Consider the following 18,887-nt stretch of genomic DNA (forward strand, 5'->3'; position numbering starts at 1 on the left):
GGAACCTACAGGAGCCAAAGTAAAAGGGCCTTTGGTAGAAGAGTGGGATTAGTTTGTGTTGGACCCCCACTCCAGCCCAAAGGAAAGACTCAGGATCCAGAGGGGTCTGGGAATTAGGGAATATGTGTGTAGGAAGGTCAGAAGATTTTCCAGAGACGGAAAATCCCCCAAACAACCACCACTGTTATTTTGAGTGCTCAGTAAGTGGCGGGTGCTGTTGTAAGGGTTGACCCCTATATCATGTCACTGAATCCTCCGAACCACTCAATGCCATAGACTGTGGTACTTTACTTTCATCACCGACTTTACAGAGGAGGTATCTGAGGCTTTGATAAAAGCTAGGGACTTGATCAAGGTCACAGAGACGTTAAGTGGCTTGATTTCAAGTATGCTCAGTCTCCAAAACTCATCTTCTTATTTATTTGCGAGGCTATATTGACCCCACACAGCTACTCACTGGTCCCTGTTTTGAGCCCCTTCTTCTTCTTTTTAAAAATTTTTTAATGTTTACTTTATTTATTTTGAGAGAGAGATAGAACATGGGGAGGGGAAGAGACAGAGGGAGAGAGAAAGAATTCCAAGCAGGCTCTGCTCTGTCAGCAAAGAGCCTAACATGGGGCTCAAACACACTAACCATGAGATCATGCCCTGAGCCAAAATCAAGAGTCAGATTCTTAACCAACTGAGTCACCCAGGTGCCCTCTGAGTTCCTTCTTAACATCCTGTGGAGGGGTCACAAGCAGTTCTCTTCACTCCATTTGTCCCTCTCTCCTGCTCTCAAAGACCAAATTCACCTGTGCACAGAGTCACAGATGGCACGTGAGTAAAGGCAGACTTTGCTTAGATGAAAAGCATGAAGGGAACTTGGACCAAAGCTGAGAGAATGGGACCATATGTGTCCATGTGGCCTGAATTTTTGTGCATGTTCCTGCATCTACACCCAAGCAGGCATGTGGGCTGGAGATGGTCAAAAACTCTTGGAACTTCAATCAAAGGGGTACATCACCCATTGTAACCAATCCCAACAATGCCTGGGGTCATTCCATGTGGAAACATATCCTCTAACATGGTGAGACATTTGGGTTGTTTCAAAAATAAATTAGTGTGCAAGCTCAAGAAGTTTGGTATGTTACATGGTCTTTATTTAAAAATACCAATTCTGTGGCCAGTCCTCAAAAAAAAAATTAGTATTTTAAGAATGAAAGTAATCTGTGTAAATGCCCTCAATGTGTGTCTGGCAGTTTCATCCAGGCCTTTTTTTATGAGCCTGTGGAAAGTCAGTCTCCATCAAACAATGCGAAGAGGAGTCTGTGTGTGCACATGAGAAGGGAGGGAATTTTTTGCACCTACTGTGTGCCACACAATCTACCAGGCATTTCATATAGATGACTCCATGTAAGTTTCTTGACGCACTGTTGGAGTGCTATTCTCACCCAATTTTCACAGATGAGAAACCAGCAACTCTTATTGAGAAACGAGCCAAGGTCAGACAGTTAATGAAGAGTGGAACCAGGATACAAACCCTGGTCAGTCTCCAACACATATCACTTTTCCACCATACCAGGCCTGACTCCTGTTATTGCTTTAATGAATATTAGTCACATTAAATAAACGCTGATATTCTGATTATAAAATTCCAAGCAATTTCTCTTACACGATTACTGGAAAAGAATGAACAAAGTTACTGAACAAATAACAAAGCCCTCTTTCATCTGCGTGCTGGTTAACTCTTCCCAGAACTCTTGCTTGGATATTATTTTATGTGACCCTCAAGGCAATCACATGATCCAGGCGGTCAGATATTATTATCATTCCCTTTCCATAGATGTGGAAACAGAGGCTCAAGGAGATTATGAGACTTGCCCAAGATTGCATAGCTAAGACACTGCTGGGCCAGGGCTAGAATCTATTTCCCCGGAACGCTATTTTCATTCTACATTAGTCTGATTCTTAGAGCTGTAGGGCCGGAAGAACAAATCATGACATTGAACTGCATGAAATTCCAAGTAGAGTCACCTCTTCCTTAAACCTTCCCATCACCTTCCCACCTCAATCTCTTTGTTCTTTTCTGTCATTACAAAGTCTGTTAATTCTGAAGGTCTGTTTGTAGACCTCCTCTACCAGAAAATCTTTTCTAACTTCTCCAGACCACAGGGATCCTGCCTTTTCTCAGAGTTCATGCAAGCCTTATCGTCTGTGTGGTTCGCTGGTAAATTAATCATCCACCTTCTTGCCATCTCTTGAATGACTGTAACAAAATGTCATAAAACCACAGAATATAAGCACCTTCAGGACACAGATTACACATTGGATCTCTAGGGCATTACTGCAGTGCCCTCGATATTAAAGCATCTTAGCAAAATACGGATGACGGGTATGAACATGACCATGCTAAAGAGAACTTTTCCAAGTTTTGAATCCCCAGCTTCTAAGATACCATGGTAATGTAGGAGGGTGGAAATGCCCTGGGATAAAGAGATGAGACCCTGGATCTTGCTCTCAGGTTGGCCTCACTTTCACTGGGAGGCCTGGGTCAGTGCTGGCCCCACTTGGGAGCTTGGCCTCCTCATCTATAGCAAGAGAGGGCTGAACCTTGCCAGTGCTCCTTTTAGCTCAGAGAATCTCTGATTCCATGCAACTTTTCCAGATTTGGGGAGAACCTGGGAGAAGGAAGTGTATGTTCCATGAGATCATCCCAGAAAAGAGGTAAGAGACCCCAACATATGAGGGCAAATCATTTAATGGTCTCTGACAAGGGGTGGGGGAAGACAGTGAGAACTATAGTGCCAGCAGAGGGGTTGAAGAGCCTGCCTCAAGGCTTACTACAGTCCATTCCAAAGATTTCTAGCAATGTCAGCTCATATCCAAAAAAAATAACATGGCCCCAGGGGAATGCCCTTGTTCCATTAAAAATAACAATAAGGGGGAGGCAATGAAAATGTTTCCCTATGAGCCAACAGTGTGCAAGGGAAGTCTTTTTCTATTTGTCCTATTGCATATGAATCGATATTCACATACAAAGGTCAAGTTCACCTAACTGTGCTATATAGCTTGCAGTTTACAGGGTCCAAATAGAAACTCAGCAGGCTTGTGGCAATATACTCTCCCGGTGGGGTGCATGCAGCCCAAAGTGTCAATTGCCCCTGGCGTTCCTGACACTAGGGGTTTCCCTTAGTATCCAGGTTTTCCAGTTTAGCTATAAGAAGGCATGTGAAGTGCATTCTAACTTGTTAGGAGACATCTCTAATGGCTGCAGATGAAGTTCTGCCTCCCTGGCTCGTCTCCACTACTGTAGAGAATGGCCAAGTTCAATGGAATGTCTTTTTCTAAATGGTTGGTCTAATAGAAAAATTTTTACTGCTCACACAGACTGCTCCTCCTGGCTGACACTGGGGATCCTTCGTTCACACCCATGATTACAATGGCATGCTTTCTTGTCTGTCTTTTCCACTAGATGGTGAGGTCCAAAGGCAGGGACTGGGCTGACACAGAGGGAGCATTCAACAAATATTTACTGGGAGAGGAAAAGAAGAAAAAAAATGAGGGAGGGAAGGAAGGGAAAGGAAGGGAAGGGAAGGGAAGGGAAGGGAAGGGAAGGGAAGGGAAGGGAAGGGAAGGGGGAGAGGGGTAGAGAGGAGAGGGAAAGGGTGGGGAGGGGAGGAGAGAGGAGTGGGGGGGGGAGGGGATGAAGAAAGGGAGAGAGGCAGGAAGGAAGGATTTAGCCTGATATTAGAGTTTGTCATGAGATAAAGCAGATCCTATTCTGCTTATGGTCTGGGTCCCAGTTATACTGATGACTCCTTATTCTCCAAGCCCTTCCTCCCATCCTGTCCTCTTGCTTGTCTTGTCCCCTCTGCATGGGCTTTCTCTGTGTTCTGGGAATGCTGTTTGCTCATCCACATCCACTGCCCATCCCTCTCCTCCCTGCTCTGTGCCCTTGGAGGTTGGCTTCTTTGGGGTGCCTCTATGGGTCCCTTTGCTCTGTGACTTCTAGTTTCAGTCCCTAGTGGGAAGCACTAGCAGAAGACTAGAAGGCAGAAGAGAATGTCAATGGAGAAGTTACTCTCCTGGCTCCCTTCTGGCCTGGGGGCCACAGTAGGCTGGCTACCCCTCTTTATGGAGAGTCACTGCGGCTGCCCAGGAGTCTTCCACACACATCCCCTCTCTTATGTTCCAAAACTACTCTCTCTTCTTGCCCCTCCAGGCCAAGGATAGAAATGGCTCCCTGCTCTGTTGCTGACCCTGGCCTTGGAGATTGTCCTAAACCCTGCCTACCCTGTTATAAATAGCCTCTCCTTCAAATTACCCCCTCCTTCAACTCTCCTTAATTGTTCTGTCTGAATGTGTCACCTGTTTCCTGCCAGGACCTGACCTATGCAGGCTGCATCTCTACCTCTGAACGTGCTGCCCGGCCCCAGATGCCCCCTAAATCATGCCTCCACCAGCCACCCCGCCTTGCTTCCCTAGTCAGAGCAGATCTCTGCCTCGCAGAACTCCTGTCCCACTGTGTGTTGTTGTCATGGATCAGAATTTCTTATGTTTGAATGTGACCCCCAGCAAAGTGGAAGCCCCTCAATGGGGAGGAACGTGCCCCACTCACTGAAGCATCCCCAGTGAACAGCAGAGAGCCTGACAGAGGTGCATATAGCCAATAAATGTCTACAACCACGTGGTTCCATAACACGATTTGGAGAAAGATATCAGTAAAAAGTCAGGCTGTGCCATACTCCACCTCAAGACCAACAAGGTTACTTTCTATAGCACTGCCATAATCCTCACTGTGTGTGCCTCAGGTGACAGGACACTCCCCTGGGAGGACCATTCTGAGGGGGGAGGACATCATCTGTTACTCAGCTCCAAGCTGCCTCACGCTCCGGTCCTGGCCAGGGCTTAGAAACCATACAGAGCAATTCTGCTCCCTTTCCCACAGGACAGGCCTCCCACAGGACATGAGGTGCATGCCACATGGCCCTATAGTCATGGCCCTGTGAGAATTTTCTCATCCAGGCCAACCATCTTCAAATGGTTATGATATTACCATTTGAAGTTATATCCTGGCCACTCACTGTCCAGTCCCTCTCTCTGTGCACATCTTCAATTGACTGCTTTTATTATGGCCTCTTAATAAAGAACACTAGCTGCCAATGTAGCTCTAATAGTTCTACAGGGGCCCACGGAACCCCAAGGCCATTATCTAATTCTCTTCTAAACTCACTCATTCAAGCACTTCATAATCCCAAGCTCTTTGGGTGATATTTGAGAAGAGAGTGAGGATACAATGTGAGGGGGCAGGTATCTGTGGCTGCGAAGATGTCAAGGCCACGCTGGGTGGCTGTGCCATGGCAGATGACCAGGAGTCAGAAATCTAGAGCAACCTTAACCCTAGCTTGACCACTAATGGATAGGGTGAGCTCTGACTCAGTTTCCCTCCATGGGAGGATAAGGGATACAGACAAATGATCTGTGAGGATGTTTCTAGGTCTGACATTGGGCACAATTCTGGTATCTTGTGCAGCCCTCTGCTAGGATTAGTTGCTCCCCCACAGCACGTGAATCCCTGAGAACACGGACTAAGGGGTCCAAGGACTATGACGTAAGGGCATCTAAATGTGTTAAAAGAAACGGTACTCTTTCCTAGAGTACACTGATCTGCCCAGCTGCATTACTGGGGGAAATCTTATTTTACTCAAGGGAATTGTTACATTAAATTGTCAGAATGGTGGATTTTAATCAGTGCTACTCAAAGTAGGTACTGCTTACCAGTCTACGGTGCACTGGGAACAGAAATGGAGAGTACGCATTTAGAAACTTTTCAAGAATTCTGACAATGACATTCCTGTGGTTTCATTTTACGTTGATTCATTTTTTTTCCTGCACATATCAAAGGGATCAGCTTGCAACATATAGGAGAAAAAAGTTGGTCCTTTACCATAGATTGATAAGTATTAAATAGTTTTATTGCGTTTACTCATTACGAAAGAAAAAGAGAGAGGAGAGAGAGAGAGAGAGAATGAAGTTCAGCTCTTTATTAGAAATCACCTAGATAATATTAAATGTTCACTGCTTATATTGCAGGCGTCCTTCCTTCCTTCCCTGCCTTATATTGCACTGCCTTCCTTCCTTCCTTCCTTCCCTCCTTCCTTTCCTCCTGCCTTCCTTCCTTTCCTCGTTCTTTCTTCCTCCCTTCTTCCCTCCCTCCCTTTTTTTTAAAGTCACAAAGCAAATATTTCTCTGCAAACCTCCACAGGTTTCTCTCTGCACACAGGAGAGCTGATACAGCCAGAATGCTGTGTACTCCCGCCTTCTATCCCGGCCCATCAGAAGAGGACACATTGCCTGGTGGGCCCCACCCAGGGCACATGACCTTCCCAGCCAGCAAACAAACGGGCCATGGCGTGAGTGGTCACAGAGTTGGCACACGGCTGCTCACAGACATTCTGGGCAGGCAGTCCCGTGACTTAGAAAAGAGGAGGCTGTTGGAGGCTGCCAGCTCTGTCTGCTGATTGTGAAGTATCTGGGACCTGGGGCCCTGCGGCCCTTCCGTACCAGGACAGCTCACCCGCCACAAAGGCCAGCTGCCCTCGGTCCTGACCCAATCAACTCAGCGGTTTTTTCCCAAGGCTTTAGTGAAGCTACCCTGTCTGTCACCCCTGCCCTTCAACTCTGCCTCTTACTGTTCCTTAGGCTTAAAAATACCCTCCTTCAGTGGGAGCGTTAGAGTCATTAGATCTGGATTGGAATCTAAGCTCTCCATTTATTTGCTGAGTAACCTTGGCTAAACCCCTATGTCATTCTGAATCCTGGGTTTCCTTCAGCAAAACAGGGCTAAGAGTACCCATCTTCCTGGCACCTGCTGAAGAAACAGGGTTTGAATGAATGAAAGACAGAAAGAAACAAAGAAAGAGAGAAAGAAAAATTGGGTGAATAACTTCCAGCTATTCGTGGCCCTTCACCCTCCTCCATGCTCACTCTGCCTGGGCATCCAGCTCAGTAGGGCACACACTGCCTTAATCTCAGAGACTTGCATTTGTGCCTTAGCTGAATGACTCTCCTGACCCATGACCTTGGCTGAGTCATTTCACCCACTAAGGTCCTCTATCTCCCTATGAGTCAAATGCAAATACTAACCCCTTCCTTGCCTTCTTTGTCAAATTCTGTCAAAGCCCAAATGAGAGCAGAGATGAGAACACATTGTGACCAGGAAGGAACCGGCCACACATCAAGGCTTCTTCCCACCTGGGCCGCTCATGTCTGTGGACCGAGGTGAGAGTCGAGGGCCTGCCTGGTGCCAGCAGGCTGAGCTGACGTGCTTTCTGGCCTGCTGCCAGGCACGACATTCTCCTGCCAGTATCATCATTCCTTTGCACGTAGGTATTTTGTCTGTGCACGGGAGGCCCTCGCTCTTTTGAGAGAGACCTAAAGAGAAGAGTCAGCAGAAAGCCTGCAGAGGTCGGCAAATGTGCTCGAGCTCTCAGCAAGTCCAGGGTCCTGTGTGCTGGACAGAATGGAAAAGTTCAGCGTGGATCTGGGCAATCAGGAAAGTGGAGGGTGACAGTCTCTCTGGCTTGGAACTAGTTCCTCCGGGTCCCCTACTGAATACAGATCACCCACGGGTTCCCCTTCGGGGTTTTCTTTGGGGTTGCTGGCCAGGGTTGCTAGTGCCAGTGGACGCTGAGTGAGGCCTCAGACACAAGCTTCCCGTTCCCGCCCTCTTCTCAGCAGGAGATGAAGTCCGTCTGCCCCGCGCCCTCCTTTCTCCCCCAACCCAACCTCGGTTGTCCAAACTGTACCTAAGCTCTCCCAGAGATATTCAAGCTGAAAGTCAGTTTTTTTGTTCCTCTTTGATCTCGCTTGGCACTCCCTAAGCACAGCACACACCATCTTCTGTTACACAAGTCATGACAAATACGCTTACCGAGAGCTAATGGGAGAGACACCGTGAGAGGGACGACGCTTTGAGAGCCCCCTCTCAACCCTCAGAGCAGCTGGACAAAGCAGGTGCTGTTCTTATTCCCACTTCACAAAGGAAGATGTAGCGTCTAAGGGGTCACAAAGTGAGGAAACGGTATCGCCGAGACCTGAACCCAGGCCGTCCAACCAAGCTGATCCCCGCTTTGCCAGCTCGGTGCGACAGGATGAATGTTCTGCTGGGAAGGGTGTTCCATACTGGTCTGTCCAGCACGGTAGCTACCAGCCCACGAGGCTGCTGAGTACTTGAAAGGTGGCTAACGGGACTCAGGACAGATTTTAACTTTACTTAGTCTCGGCTAATTTCAGCGTCAACAGTCGCGTGTGGCTGGCGACCGCACGTGGCTAACGCGCTGCACCCCACGGTGCCACGTACATGATGGCAGCTACTGGTACTCGGCCCCACATCACCCAGTTTAGACTCTGTGCCCTTTGAGAAGACCGGGTTGAGCCCTCCTTCTTAGCCCGTGGTGGGGGCTCAGCGAATACCGTCGTGATGGGCCATCCTTGCGTAGCACTCCCATGAGAACTGAGTGAGGGGCTGGCCTCGGTCATGAAACCGCTGTGTGAACTGGAAAATTCCACACCCCCTAGGGGCCTCAGGTGCCTCGCCTACACAACGGGGGACAAGTCGGCTGGCAGCCGGGCATCGCCTGCCCCGCAGGCCTTACCTGTGCGGAGAGTCGGGGTCGAAGCAAGTCTTGGTGACGTCGGTGATCTCGGGGTCACAACACTCTCCGCCGTCAAAGTTGAACCGTTCATAGTTGCAGTCCATGTCGCACACCCTGTTGTGCTGCTTCTTCACGAAGGCGGGGTGGCGTAGGTGGCGGCAGTCCCCGCCGTCGTGGCCGGTCAGCGTGTGGTTGCACTCGGGGTCGCAGTTCTCGTCCCCAATCTTGCTGATGTCACAGTTGGCCAGCACAAGGCGGTGGCGCAGGGAGGAGTTGCTCACCTCCAGCACCTCCAGCTCCCAGGAGATGTTGTAATGCTTGAAGGCCTCGGCCAGCTGCCGGTGCTGGAAGTCAATCTGCTGGCGGCTCACCGTGGGGTTCTCGCGGCTGTCGTCGTAGAGGTTGACCACGCGGTAGCGCACCACCTTGGGCCGGCGGAATCGCGGGAGCCGGTTGTAGCTGGCGATGACCTCTGTGTGGTCACACAACGTCTGCCCGCACAACGGAGGCTCCAGACTCGTGTCCAGCAGGAAGCCGTGGGCACCGCTGTGTTCCACTTGGGGGATGTTGCCATCCTTCATGGGGGACCAGGCACGCTTCACGTTGTCCCAGTTCTCCTGGAGGAGGAGCTGAGGTAGAGGCGTGTGGAGGCCACGGGTTTCCATATCCGACAGTATCTCCCGCTGAGTCCTGGCCACCTTCCACAGACTGAAGCGCTCGATATAGCCCCGGTAGTTGTGATTCAGAGCGCTGCCTCCCAGCATGAGCACTTTACACTTCTGGGTCAACGGGCTGAATATGCCACCCACCTGCTCCCCGGAGGTTGCCACCTGGGCGCCATTCACGTAGAGCTTCATCAGCCGCCCGTCGTAGGTGGCAGCTAGGTGCACCCACTGGCCTGGGAGGTAGCTGCGGTACGCATGGATGGTGGTCCCCTGCCGGGCCCGGTCTGTCTTCAGGGAGAAAAAGTAGCGTGGGTCTCTGTTGCCTTGGTCACTGACGGTGTGAATTCCCACGACCCATCCTCGGTCACGCGAGGTATATGAACATTTGTCATATAGCCCTATGTGGCCCGAAGAGAGAAAGACGAATAAATAAAGGATGGAAGGGGAGGGGGGCGGTGAGTTATTTCTCCCTGATAAAACTTATATCAGGATGTCCTAGACCAGCGGTTTTCAAACTGTGCTCTGCGAGAGCCAGCAGCTACTAATGGAGGCTCTGGGACCACCCTTCGGGCACACTGAGGGCCGGAGGGACGGAGAGGACAGATGAGCTGGCTTTGGGGGTTGTATTCACCAATACAAGTGAAACAGTTTCACTTGTATTGGTTTTGAGTATGGAACTTACAAGAAAGGTTTCTGTTGTAGAATGGGGAGTTGAGCTAAACAAAATACCAACAATCATAATAATGGAAATCTGAACACCTTCGATTTTGCAAGACTGTTGTATGGGTAAGGGGACTTTGTGATTAAGATGGCATTTTCAGTGTGGGATGATACAGGAGGCAAGAGGGGAGTCAGCGGTGGTGATAATGCACAGAAGTTGCTCATTTAGAAGGATGGCCCCTACTAAGGTCTCCGTAACTTTGCGTGCACGTTAACGATTAGCAGTCATCAAAAGGCCAGCGGTGGTGAGCCATCAGGAAAGTTGGCACAGAGAATCAAGGGTCAAGGGCTGCAAAGCTAACGCTTTTAGCTCCTAATAGGAGTCCTGGTTAGCCCTGAAACTCATCCCCAAAGAAAGGCAGGCATGCTTAATATCTGAGCAAGAAAGCTTTAAAAAACATTTTTTAAAAGTTTATTTGTCTATTTTGACCAGGAGAGAGAGCAAATGGGAGGTGCGGAGCTAGAGGGAGGGACAGAATCCCAACCAGTCTCTGCACCATCAGCACAGACCCTGATGCAGGGCTCAAACTCATGAACCTCGAGATCATGACCTGAGCCAAAACCCAGAGCCGGACGCCTAACCAACTGAGCCACCCAGGCGCTCCTGAGCTAGAAATGTTTTTAAAGATCACAATTCCAACTTCTTCACTCAACAGGTGAGGGACTTCAGGCCCAGAAAATGAAAGACATTTGTCAGGTTACAGAGTCACTGACAAATTTCCTGAGACCCAATTCAGCTTGCTTTTCTCTGACACTAATGCTAATATTTATAAAAGAATGAAATGAAAAGCACTCTCTTAACATAAAAAGATGTTGGGGACTCCTTCATTAAGTAAAATCTTCCAAGCCTCTACAGCAGGTCAAGCATTGTACTAAGGTCTACACGTGAGTTAATTCATTTCATCCACGTAACACTTTTATTTTTTTTTTAAATTTTTTTTTTCAACGTTTATTTATTTTTGGGACAGAGAGAGACAGAGCATGAACGGGGAAGGGACAGAGAGAGAGGGAGACACAGAATCGGAAACAGGCTCCAGGCTCTGAGCCATCAGCCCAGAGCCTGACGCAGGGCTCGAACTCACGGACCGTGAGATCGTGACCTGGCTGAAGTCGGACGCTTAACCGACTGCGCCACCCAGGCGCCCCCACGTAACACTTTTAAAGTAGTGACGTTGACAGAGGCAGATATGGAAATGGATGGGTTTAAGGTCAACTGACTGGTAAGAGGATCCCAGACCCTGGGATTCACTACCCTGTGCGCGAACTCTACAGACACCTCTCTCTCCCCCATCAATGCCACCAGGGATCTGGGACACACCAACCTCCTGGGGGTACCACAAGCTGGGTGTTTGGGAAAGTCCCAAGGCTGATGCCTCTAGCCTTACTCTGGGAACCCCAGGAAGTCACTTAGCAGATTCTCTCTGGATCAAAAAGTATCTTTATACTCACCAACCCCTATTCCCCAGCCTTTCTGGAATATACCCAGTGTCCTTGGCACAGACAGGCTGTTGGATGAGGAAGAGGACTTTCTAATTAAGAATGCATTTGAAGTGTGGGATGATGTACGAGGCCAGGTGGGAGGAGAAAGAGAGGGAGACGAGAATGAATAAAAGATGCCCATTTAGAAGGACGGTCCCTACTTTGAGCTGGTGAGTTTCTGCGGTCACCATAACTTTGAGGGTGCATCTGCCATCGGCATGCATCAAACGATCATGGAGAGCTTCCAGTAAAATCAACAGAGGAGGCCCACACAGTCTTTACTCCTTTGTGAGCACTGGGGCCTCAGAACTTACGTCGATCTGTTAGCAGCTGATGTGGATGGCAGTTTGGGCCTGGCATCTAAGTCTGCCTATACCCCTCCGCCTACTCCTGTCCAACAGTCCTTCAGGCAATGGCTGGGGGGTCTCCTCACAAAGTCAACCTGCTCTCATCGGCTGGGCAACCTTGGGTGAAGCACTGAATAATACCTCCTCTGGGTCTTGGTTCTCTACCTGGTAAAGGAGGGGACTGAATGGAGTCCCCCTCACACACCTGGCCCAAGTCTGCTCTTCTGTGTTTCCAGGTTTCTGAATGGCTAAAACAGAAACCACTTCCTCCTAGAAGCTCTCCGTGATAGCCCTGTAAGGAATGTTCATTCTCTCCTCTGAACTCATTTTGCTTTTAGGCAACTAGACACTTGTCCTCTGGCTCTGGAGTCCCCCTAGACTGGATGCTTCTGGAGAGTGAGGACTCTGGCTGGACCATCTGTATATCGTGCCTAGCACCCTGCACCATGCCTTGCCTACAGCAGGAACTCAGCAAGTGTCTCATGATGGAGCACAAGAAGGATTCCTGAAAGACTGGGAGAAGGAAAAAGGACAAGCAGAATCAAGGCACCGATTTATGTCTCCATGGCTAACGGACAGGGAGAATCAGAAGAGTGTGTTCTTAGTACCATAGAAAACCCAGGATCTTTGGATGCAGAGTAAGTAATTCTGATGAAAGAAATTCCTAGCCATACATCTGGGGAAAATCACTTCCCTTCTACAGATCATAATCCTCTTGCCGACATCCCTCTTTAAGCATGCTGTCCTACTTAACAGACACGGTGGAGGCCCCGTCCTTGGCACATGGTAGCTGTCCCAGTGTGAGTTCAGCTTGAAGATGCTGGAGGGTCTAGGACCGATGTCAATGATGACATGTGGGAAACGACTAGAAATAAAATACAGAAGGGCCAAAGAGAGAAGGCACCCCGAAGGCATCTTGGCTGATGTATCAGGAGCTGATAGAATGAAGCCTCGAAAACGTCCAAGTCCTCCTCAAACCCACTGACAAACCCGACTTAGAAATCAGACATCTCATCTTCCGAGCTGCTGTCAGGCTGCTGAATGTGAAAATCTGCACTGACCTCTCCAAAACTGAAGCTCTGACTCCAGATTTGGAGTGAGTTACCCCAATCTATGGGTTGCCGCTTGCTACAGGGATCAGTGAGAGCCACGTTCCCCAGAGCCACCACTCTGGTGTCCCTGGTCCCACCACTGAGCTCACCTTCTCTTGCTCCCCTGGCTAACCCCTCCCCCTTCAACAGGAAATTCTTCTAATGAGAAAATTAACATGTGAAACAGGATCCCTTTTCCCTCTCTCTTTCTCTCTTTCTCTCTCTCTCTCTCTCTCTCTCTCTCTCTGCAGGTTTTTTATTATGCCAGGGGCTCTCAGTCCCTGGTTTTCCTGTTGCCTTTGGAAGGCAGCTAGCTGGGTTAGCAAGGTAAAATGTTTACACATCTGTAGGGTGCCCTCCGTTCAGAACCTTCCGGGGGCTTGGGACTCAGGCTCAAGCCACCTCTGTGTGCAGTTGAGAGAGAAGAGAGAAGCAGCGAGAAAGGCCAGACTCCGGGACATGGAGCGGGGAGACTAAGAGGAGGCTTGGCCCCAGGAGGCAGAGAGGAAAGGCAAAGAGAGGCTTTTCAGTGGAACCCAGAGGAAACACATTGAGGGAACTGAGAACCTTGAAGCTGTGGCTTCAGAAGTTCAGAAGGAAATATTTACCTGGAGTATAAGTGGCAAAAGGAAATCACCGAACTTCAACAAGGTGGGGGATGGGGGGAGTAAAATAGTGATGGGGACTTATTTCTGGATGAAAATAATTTAATCAACAGTAGCCACATTTCAGGGGGCTGGAAGGGAGACACCGCTGTCTCACCAGCCCAGAACCAGGGATCTGGAACCAGAGATCCGGGCTCAGCTTGCCAGATGACAAGTCACACCATCCCGCCCTCTTACGCTGCTGGGCCTCATTTCCCTTCTCTGAAAAAGGAGAAGTTTGGATTAAATGATCCCCACCTACAATTTAAGAGCTCTTTTGTTCACTGCTAGAATGGTTCCTTGTAAGCAGAAGGAGCTCAAAAATAGGTGTTGATCTGAATCTGATGCCTCGTGTCAATCCTAATCCTTGCATACTTAGGTTCCCTGTCCTCTGTGTATCTCCACAGAGGGACACAGAACAGTGTTCTACGAAGGACACGCGAGCACCTTCCCCACCTTCACCTTGTCCCTCCCCACAGCTGTCCAGGAAGATAGAGACATAGTGAAGGAAACGGGGAGAGGCCTTTCTGAAGTGGCCCCATCTGTGTGCTGCTGGAAGTTGATCCCAGGGGACACATCCCCATGTGACAAGATGAAGGCTACGGGGCAATCCTGCACACAATCTACATCTAATTAGCATAAGCCTGCCTCAAGGCTATAAATGCATAGAGGCAGACACTGCAGGTGTGCAGAGCCCATGAGGTGTCTAGGGCACTCTTACAGACGTGGAGAAGTCCAGCCCCAGACCTGGGAGAGGCTTGCCCTGACCCTCATAGTAATCACCGGTCCCTCAAACCCTGGTCGGCTGGCCTCTCTAATGTGCTCTTATCTTCCTGCAGCTAGGCTTGCTTTGAAATGGGCTTCTAACCCCCCACCCCCACCCCCAGAAGTTTCCTGCCTACTTATTTTTACTGTCTCTTTTTCTTCTCACCTACCCACTGAGCCTCACCCTGGAGACAAAGAGCATATGTAAAAGAGGCTAGCCCAAAGGCAGAAGTCTCCCAAAATCTTTGCCAGGGCTGTACCAGGAGTCCTCTGTACCTCGGGGTCACCCCCTCAGGATCACTTTAATGGCACTGTCCCAGGGCAGCTCTGTGTGACCATTCCATTCCACTCCAGGAACCGACAAATCTTCCTCCCATATATCCATCACATTCCTTCCTGTCTGAAAACTCACCACTTCTGTAATTACTCATCCAGTGTCTGTGTTTCCCATCTGTGGGTCTGTTTGGTTCATTTCAAAGTGCCCAACATTCTGTACCGACCCTGGTATCTTACAGGTGCTCCGTAGAGTTTGTCATCGCAAACTAAAAAGAATGGAACAGGAGGGACATTTCCCTATTGCTGTGTTCTTTACAAGAGCATAGGACCCTTCCTTTATTTAGAAGTTGCTACGTCCCGTGTGCTCTAGATTAATTCTCTCACTTAACCTTCACAATGAAACTCTCAGCATGGCCCACTTGCCAGAGGAAGCTGAGGCTCAGGCTCAGGGAGGGAAGAGGCTCTCCCAAAGCCTGAAATCCAGGCCTATAGAATTCCCAGACCCAGGTGCTTAATCACATCACTGCACTGAGCCCAGTGGGCTGTTTGAAGGCACGGACCCCTCCGAAAAGATCTAAGTCCCACAGCGCCAACATAAGCAAGTTGACTTGAACTGCAGGCCAAGAGGCTGCTTTCCAGTCATTCTTCTGCCTGGGTCTAAACAACTGACTGAGGATCAATGGTTCTTTACTACTACGCATCACCTGTTCTCCTTGGCTCACCACACTTCATGGGGACCCAAGATGTGCCTGAGCCTTGTTCAGATGTCCAGAATGCCTTCCAGACCATGTCTTCAGCACCTGGATTTCTACCGCAGGATTCCCTACCTGTTGGTTTCTGACCCAGGTCTCTTCCAGCCTCCAGGATCTATACAAAAATGTGTTGTTGTTTTTTTTCAAGGTTGTAGTCATATCCTCAGCTGCCTCCCACCTTCCTTTCTGTTAGTTATTGGCTGAATCGTGTACCTTCAAAATTCATATGTTGACATCCTAATTCCCAGTACCTCACAATGTGACCTTATTCGGAGGTTGGGTCTCTACAGAGGTGATCAAGCTAAAATAGGATCCTGAGGGTGGGGCCTGATCCAGTATGACTGGGGTCCTTGTAGGAAGAGAAAACTGGGACACAGACACACACACAGAGGGAAGACCATGAGAAGACACAGGGAAACAATAGCCACCTGTAAGCCAAGGAGAGAGGACTCGAAAGAAACCAATGCTGTAGACACTTTGTGCTCAGACACCAATTCTCCAGAACTGTGAGAAGATAAATTTCTGGTGTTTAAGCCACTCGGTCCATGATACTTCGTTATGAGAGCCCCGGCAGACCAGAACGCCATCATTCTACAAGTTTCCGAAGCTCTCCCGCTAAAATTTCTCTACAATCTACCCCATCTCCCACTGCCTCGTGCCCATTGTAGAATCCTCCTCTGGTTAGGATACATTGCCTCAATGTAATCCGTTCCCAGGGCGATCAGAGCAAGGTGTATCAGGAGGACACAAAGACTGGAGGTATGGTCACGGTGCACAGGGAACGTGCCTCTTGGGGAAGGGGTGCTTCCATGTTTCGGCTCGAGTGTACGTAATTGAAGGTCATCGTGCATGTTGAGCACGTGGGGAGTTGCTTCTGTGCCAGAGTGTCTTATGCTTACAGCCACCTTGTATAACAGGTGCTGTTTATCGCTGAGAAACCTGAGACTCAGAGAGGTGAAGTCACCTGCCTAAGGTCACACAGCACTAAGTGGTAGGAGGAGCTGGAATTAAAGACTCCCAATTGCAAGTTCAGCTCCCCCCACAGATGATTGAGACCTCAGCTATGCCTCCATGCTGTGCTGTCGTTATGGGGTTTTTCCCCCTAGGATGTTTTCCAGGCATGATTTAAGTCAACACAACATTAGCTCAGATAACGCTGGACTTTCTCACTGTCTACAGAGAACAATTAGCAAAGGATGACAATTATATCAAGTTTATATTATTTGTTTTTCTCTCAGGGGCTCCTGGGTGGCTCAGTCAGTTAAGCATCTGACTTCCGCTCAGGTCATGATCTCACAGTTTGTGGGTTTGAGCCCCACGTCGGGCTCTGTGCTGACAGCTCAGAGCCTGGAGCCCGCTTCCAATTCTGTGTCTCCCTCTCTCTCTGCCCCTCCCCTGCTCAGGCTCTGTCTGTCTTTGTCTCTCTAAAATGAATAAACGTTAAAAAAAATTATTCTTTATTTGTTTTTCTCTCATTGGTAGAGTGGACATGGAAGGAGAAGGACACTCTACCCGGGTCATTTTGGCTGGTGACAGAGCAGCATTTTCAAATAATGAGAAGGATGAGGAACTTTTGCTGAAAGCCTCTAGGTAGCAGGCCTTCTGCTAGGCAAAAAGATCCCACTCGCTGCTTGTCATGATCCCGTGTAGTGGGCTTTCCTGACAGTCCTTTAACAGACAAGGACACTGAAGTAGAGAGAAGCAACGTGATCTCCCCTCAAGGATCCCAGCGAAAGAGTGGTGGAGTCACAACTAGGCCAACTCTAAAGCCAGATGCTTTCCTTCAGTGGGAATAACTCTTGGCCCACAGTCAAGGTTCTTGTGGTCAAGGTCTGCCATTGCTCTGCTGTGGGTCACTGGGAAAGCAGTACCCCCTCTCTAGGCATCCCCACACCCTGCCCTAGGAGGTAGGAGGGTCACATCAGATGGCCACAGGGGCCCCTTCTGTCTCAGACTCCCTGTGACTCTGAGATCCCAGGTCCATCAGACATCCCTGCCTTGGTTCCCACTGTGGGAGATGTATAGTCTCAGAGGAAGAAGTCGAGGGAAAGAAGGCAATTTCAGGACCATCCTCTACCAGAGGAACAGAAGCAGAGGTAAGAGGATGTGGGTATGAAAGGGGGAATTTGGGTCCAAAATCTGTGTTTTTTTCAGGAGGCTAAAAAAGTTAAAAGCTAAAGGTTGGAGCCGGTCCCTTTTTGTTTTGTTTTCCCTTCCATGATTTAATGGCTGGTATTAAAGCCACAGAGGAATGCTTGAGAGAGCAATCCTATGGAAAGCTTTTATCTGTCCAGAGGAGAGTGATTAAAACAGACAGATTTGGGTTAAGTATACCCATGGTCCCTGCACTTGGTTCAGTCGGGGGGAAGACCACCAAAATGACCCCGGAGGACTCAGCAGCACCAGGCATTCAGAGGAGAGCTGGGACGTCACCGAGGTGGGGACCTGAGGGAGTGCTCCTCAGCATCGCATTCCTCAGGGCTCCCCTTGACTCAGAGGATTGATCGTAGGCTCAGAGGAAGGAGGAGGCTTGAAATAAATCACACCTGGCTGGAGGCTTATCCCAAACTACACTGAGTTCTAGACATCTAGGTCTCCTGGTGTAAGAGAGGCAAAGGTACCAAGAGGAGCCCTCTGAAGGAAATCACAGGATCAGGACTAGCTCAGATGCCCTGATGTATTGGCCACGCGAGGGAACACGTGGGGCCAGATAGCCCTTTGCAAGACGGCATGGGACAGCGGGAAGAGTGCCCACGGTAGTATCTGTGTCTGCTCTCCACCTGCATTTGTTTTTCCTGCTGCGAACCATTACCTGAGAGCCCTCTCACTCCATGAGTCTGCTTACCTTATTTACTCACTGTCTGACCTTGGAGGAGTTCAGTTCTCTGAGCCCCAGCTTGCCCATGTATACTCTAGGGATTAAAAAGTCTTATCCTGTATACTTCACAGACCTCTTTTGAGAAAGAAAGGAGACAAATGTATGCATATTTCCTTGTAAACGATTTAAGGCTATCGAGATGTAAGGCAAGGTTCACAAGAGTATACTTGAAGGTTCCTGAAACCCGTAAGTTTTATTAATATGCAGACTCCAGGGTATGCTTGGGATGGCAAAGTGCTCTTGAGGGCTCACGGTGCACCTGTGTCTCCCTCTGGTTCTTGACTCTCCAGTCTGCCTCCTTTGCTCATATGTAAGCAGGCTGTGTGGACATGGAAAGGTCAGGACTTTACAGAGCAATAAATATACATTTAATGCGGACCCTACCATTCGATAGCTATGTGACTTGGGAAAGTCAGGGTACGTCTTTTAGTATCAGTCTTCTCATCTGTAAAATGGGGTGATACTATCTACCCCTGGCAGTTGTAGGGGGAAGTAATGAGATCATGAACATACCAGAACTTGGCACCCGGGCACTGGCATGGTACATGGCTTAAGCACGTGTACTATGAAGTCTTATCTGTCGGAATCCCAGCTGTGCCACTTGTTAGCTGTGTAGCCTTGGGCAAAATCC

At 49.2% G+C, this 18,887-nt stretch overlaps 1 protein-coding gene across 2 annotated transcripts in view; it reads right to left on the bottom strand.

The window, feature by feature from the left end:
• The window catches only part of PAPPA (pappalysin 1), a 244,862-nt gene that overhangs the window by 201,966 nt on the left and 24,009 nt on the right, over nt 1-18,887 (bottom strand). For both annotated transcript variants that reach the window (XR_009251453.1, XM_058694371.1), the window contains exon 2: nt 8,640-9,702. Coding sequence is in view for 1 of the 2 variants with exons in the window: in XM_058694371.1 (XP_058550354.1) it covers nt 8,640-9,702 (1,063 nt within the window). In the remaining variant the exon portion in view is untranslated. The remainder of the gene's footprint in view (nt 1-8,639; nt 9,703-18,887) is intronic.

This window comes from Neofelis nebulosa, chromosome 12, assembly GCF_028018385.1.
Source record: "Neofelis nebulosa isolate mNeoNeb1 chromosome 12, mNeoNeb1.pri, whole genome shotgun sequence".
In the NCBI taxonomy this organism is placed as follows: domain Eukaryota; kingdom Metazoa; phylum Chordata; class Mammalia; order Carnivora; family Felidae; genus Neofelis; species Neofelis nebulosa.